The sequence below is a fragment of the Rutidosis leptorrhynchoides genome, chromosome 3 (genome assembly GCF_046630445.1).
Source record: "Rutidosis leptorrhynchoides isolate AG116_Rl617_1_P2 chromosome 3, CSIRO_AGI_Rlap_v1, whole genome shotgun sequence".
Lineage (NCBI taxonomy): Eukaryota > Viridiplantae > Streptophyta > Magnoliopsida > Asterales > Asteraceae > Rutidosis > Rutidosis leptorrhynchoides.
In genome coordinates, this window is record NC_092335.1 from 319,249,576 (window position 1) to 319,254,697 (window position 5,122).

General features: G+C 37.7%; 1 protein-coding gene across 1 annotated transcript; it reads left to right on the forward strand.

The window, feature by feature from the left end:
* Positions 1-1,069: 1,069 nt before the first annotated feature.
* On the forward strand, positions 1,070-1,557 carry LOC139901101 (uncharacterized). Its single transcript, XM_071883840.1, has 2 exons — positions 1,070-1,223; positions 1,370-1,557. The coding sequence occupies exons 1-2, from the start codon at positions 1,070-1,072 to the stop codon at positions 1,555-1,557; spliced, it is 342 nt and encodes a 113-aa protein (XP_071739941.1).
* The last annotated feature ends 3,565 nt before the right edge of the window (positions 1,558-5,122 follow it).

Here is a 5,122-nt window from a genome sequence, read left to right on the forward strand (position 1 = left end):
TTTAGTCTTGTCAAAGACTATTGTGTTTACGGACCAATCGGCTTTGAATATGTTTTCTTAAAACTGGATTCCAAACCTCGATTGCTTAGATGGATCTTATTTTTACAAGAATTTGATATCGAGATCCGGGATAAGAAGGGTGCCGAGAATCTTGCAGCCGACCACATGTCTAGACTCGAGAATCCAAATCTCAAAATCCTTCATGAGTCGAGTATTCATGATGATTTTCTCGATGAGTATCTCATGAAGATGGACACGGTAGAAGAGCCATGGTATGTGGACATCGCTAACTATCTCGTTGAAAAATTCTTAGAAAAATGGTGGTCACATCAAAAGAGGAAGAACTTCTTTAGTGACCTTAAGTACTATTTCTGGGAGGATCCCTATCTTTTTCGTTGTTGTCCCAATGGGATTATCCGCCGGTGCGTTTCCAGTGAAGAGTGTATGCGAATGTTAACTGAGTGCCATAGCGGTCCTACCGGTGAGCATTTTGGACCCCAAATCACGGGGCGTATGGTCTATGATGCCTGCTTCTTTTGGCTAAAAATTTCAAAGATGCCCACTTGATTTGCAAATCGTGCAATTCTTGTCAAAGGGCCAGTAAAGTCACTAAATGGGATGAGAAGCCTCAACAAAGCATCCAATTATGCGAGGTATTCGATGTTTGGGGAATTGAATTTATGGGGCCATTTTCAAAATCTCATAATTATAGTTACATACTCGTTGCCATTGACTACGTTTCTAAATGTCAGAAGCGCAAGCTTGACCCACAAACGATGCACGAGTTGTGATTTCTTTCCTTCAGTATTTATTCTCTCAATTTGGAACTCCTAAGGCTTTAATTAGCCATAGGGGTACTCATTTTTGTGACACCCAAATGGAGAAGGTATTTAAGCGATATGGAATTCTCCATAAAGTTTCTACTCCGTACCATCCCCAAACGAGTGGGCAGGTTGAGAACACAAATCGAGCTCTTAAAGGAATTCTTAAGAAAACTGTGGGGTCAAATCCGAAGGAGTGGGCAAATATGCTAGATGAAGCTTTGTGGGCGTTTAGAACCGCCTACAAAATGCCGATTGGTACTACTCCTTATCGGTTGTTTTATGGAAAAACGTGCCATTTCCCGTTGAAGATTGAGCATAAGGCGATGTGGGCACTTAAAAAGTGTAATTTGGATATAAAAGAATTAGAACGCCTAAGGGCAGGGCAATTGAATGAGCTTGGTGAATTACGCCTTGATGCATATGAAAATTCGTTGATCTATAAGGAGAAAACCAAGTAATGGCATGATAGAAGGTTAAAAGGTCTGAAGGAGTTTATGAGGGTGATCGAGTGCTCTTGTTTAACTCTATATTGAAGCTTTTACCAGGAAAACTTAAATCCCGGTGGACAGGACCATTTGAGGTTGTTAAGGTGTATCCATACGGTACGATTCAGTTGAAAAATGCGAGTGGTACTACCTTTAAAGTTAACGGACATCGAGTGAAGAATTATTTCGATGGTCCGTTAGAGATTGATGATGAGGTTCACGTTGAACCCGATCCCAACGTCACTTGAAGTTGCGGACGAGTCGTGTGAACGAGTCGTTAAATAAGGTTCACGTTGTTTATAGAGTTTGTATCTGTTACTTGTGTATTTTCTTTTTGATCAATCGGGGTGCACAAAGTGATTATGATTGATTATGTGGCGATTTAGTATGAGTAATGATATGCTTTAGAGGCTAATGTTGTGTTGGGATTGTATTGTTTATGTTATAAAAAAAACTAGAAAAGTTGATCTGAGCTTGCGCGCTGTGCACACTTAGTTAACGCGCCGCGCAAGTTGTTCTGTCCGCCGCAAGTTGTTTTGTCCACCGCAAGTATACAAAGAAAAATGAAACAGTCGGAATTTTAACTATAATCGCGACGAGCATAATTCGTTTTCGCCGCGCAGGTTGCGCACCGCGCACGTCTAAAAACTGCACCACGCATATTAATTTTCACGAGATCCGGCTGTTTTTGTTTGATTTTGACTGAAAACTTTAAGGTCGACCATATTGTGACGGGTTGTAAAAGAAAATTAGGGTTATTTGTTTCATAACTTACACCTTCTTCACTCTTTTGCTCTCTTAATTCTTGATCACTCTCAAACCCTAACTCACTCTAATCTCCATCTTCTACACTATTTTGCTTAAAAAACTTCAATTAAAACATGAATAGGGTATGTGTACACTCCGATTTTTCTATTATTACTTCCAGTTCTTCATTATAATTGCTAGATTTGGGAATTGCTAGTATAATATTGTTAGGGGTTGTATGTTTTTCTTAAATTGGTTGATGATAACATGTTTAATTGTTATAATTGCTATGGATAACATGTTTTTATGATGATTACATGCTTTAATTACATATTCATGCTTTTAAAGTTTATTAAATTTTTGAAGATTAGTGAAGATTACTCGTTATATTGGTGATGTTTAATTTTGAAGAATATACTAAAAAATCATGTGTGGGGCTGTGTTGATTTGGGAAGTTGAGTTCATGTTTGTTTGAATTGTTAGTTATTTTGGATGATGAATGTCTAGTATTACCTTGATGATAAGTTTTTGTTTGTTGCGGATGAAATCGAATGAGGTGTTATCTTGATAAGTATGTTAGTAGTGGTTTTGTAGTTTCAAGTGAAAAGTTTGTGATTATGAGTATAATGAGTTAAATTGGATTGAAAAGATTTGAGTTATGTGTTTAATATAAGTGATGGTCATGAAGTAATTGAGTTACACTCATGTGTGGTTATGGTTTGCATCGGACTAACATTTACATGTCACGTTTGCTTTTGTGTTGGTGTTGTTTCTTGTGTACAGGGAAATAAAAGAGGACGTGTCACTGATATTGCAAGTACAAGTGCTTAACCGAATCCGAATGATCCAGGTTTATGGTTAAACTATTTAAGGATTCATGAGGAATATGGAGAAGTTTTTGAGTCAGTTGATAAAGCGAAAATGGATGTCACTTGGTATTTAGACTGGGAACTGTTCATAGAAGCGGGTGAACGTGCTAGGGTTCAAAGGTTATTAAGGGTGAATTATCGAGTTAGGGACCCTGAAAAGAATTATGTTATCAAAGCATGGGAGGAGATGTTCGCGTTACATGATATAATCTATCCCGACTTGTGTAAAGAATTTTACACCACTTTCAAGTTTAATCTGACTGGTACCCCCACTTATCACAGTTTCTTTACTTTTAGATTGGGGGGTGTTAATCTGAAAATGAGTGCTTTAATGGTAGCGAGATCTTTGGGAATTTACTCAGAATTGAACAATGATGAATTGGAGAAGTATCTTATGCAAGCTCACATTGAACCAGCTGATTTTAATCATAGTATCGCATGGTGTCAATTTGGTGATTACGAGTTTGCTTCGGCGCGAAGTAGGAATAGTTCTATAAGTGCTAAGGACCATCGTCTTTTCTAAAGGTTGATTGGTTGTAGATTTAATGCTCGGAAGAATAGTCACGAAAAGATTAATTTTAGAAATGTTTGGTTAATGGACCAACTTGCTAGTAAGAATTTCACGGATATTCCTCATGCCGTAGGTATTTATCTGCATAAGGTATCTGAGGCTGCTCGTAGTAGCAAGATGATGTTAGGGGCTCATTATATTACTTTATTTGCTCGAAGCCTTAAGATTGATTTATCTCATTTGGTTGCATATTCGCACGCGATGCCACCGTTAGACAACACTTTTTGGATTAATATTAAGTTTCTTAGGTATGATGATTCTAGTACGCTTCGACCGTTTGTGGATCCACCTAGAGGAGAAGGTGGTCAGGTTGATGGTAATGAAGGAGAAGATGTGCCGATGGTTGATGCTGCGCTACCAGGCCGTGGTCGAGGTCGTGGTCGCGTACGTGGTCTGGCTTCTAATGAGATTAGTGGGCTGGTTGATGGTTTTGGTAATTTGAGTTTTTCTAATGAGAGCAGTTTTGAGGACATCTCCATACAGATGATGCAGGTTCATTCGGATGAGCGTTTTGATTCTATTCAGAATCAGTTGGGTCAGGTTATGCAGCTCAAGGGTGAGACGAACCATAGGTTGTTACGATTAGAGCACAAACATATTGGACAACAGGCCGAAATTGATTGGCATAGGCATCAGTTACAGATCGAACGACAGTTGTCTTATCAGGTTTCGAGAACCTATGTGGAGACGCCGAGACCAGTTTATCGAGAGTGGAACCCCGTTGATAATAATCCACTAGTTTTTTATGATCCAGAGCAAGCATTCAGGGAGATTTATGGCTGGGAGTGGGACCCGAATCGAGACCGTTGGCCTTGATGTTGCTTGATCATGTGTATTTTTATTTAAGACTATTTCCTTTTGTTGGTTATGAACTCAGATAATTATTCACTTTTGTTATGTACTTTAAACTTATTTAGGGACAAAGCGTTTAGGCTACCGGGTGGTGCCACATTATCCCATTTATGTAGTTCGTTTTATTTTTGTTAGGTTGGTTGGTGAAACGAATTTTTAAGTCTGGCATTAAGTTTAGCAAAACAACATGTTTGATGATTCTTATGTGGTGATCGATAATGGACGATGTTCTTATGCTGGCAGTTAGTTCAGCGCCATCTGTCACTGGCATTCCATGATCAGTGGTTAAAACTTGATAAGTTATATATTTTCTTTCTCATATTACCCTTTCGATTTTAATCTATATTTTATCTCAAGTAATGGGGACATTACTTGATCTTAAGTGTGGGGTTAGGATGTAAAATCTCTCAGGTTGATTGTTAACGAATTGTAGGCATGTGAGTTTTGAATCTCAAAAGTCTTGACGTTTCACAGGTTTTGGTCGAAAAAAATAATTGAAACATTTAGGGAAAAAATAAAAAAATAGAAAAGTTAGTAGAAAAAGAAAAATAAAAAGTAGAAAAACAATTGAAAATTCAGTCAAAACCTTATGTTATGAAAATTGGTTTAGATATGGTTTGGCATTTTGAATATTTAAAAAGAGTGAAACATCACATTTTAGGTCATTTTTGGGGAATTATAAAATTTTTTATGGCGTAATTCGTGATTTCAAAGAAGCCAAAATTATTTCACATGTTCATTATTTTGAACATGAAATCCTACGAGTTCGGGGAA

What these genes read in the sequence shown, in the direction of transcription:
- LOC139901101 (XM_071883840.1), top strand. Translation starts at nt 1,070, where the DNA reads ATGCCGATTGGTACTACTCCTTATCGGTTGTTTTATGGAAAAACGTGC. An exon ending in AGGGCAATTGAATGAGCTTG is followed by an intron (nt 1,224 to 1,369) that starts GTGAATTACGCC and finishes AGCTTTTACCAG; the next exon opens with GAAAACTTAAATCCCGGTGG.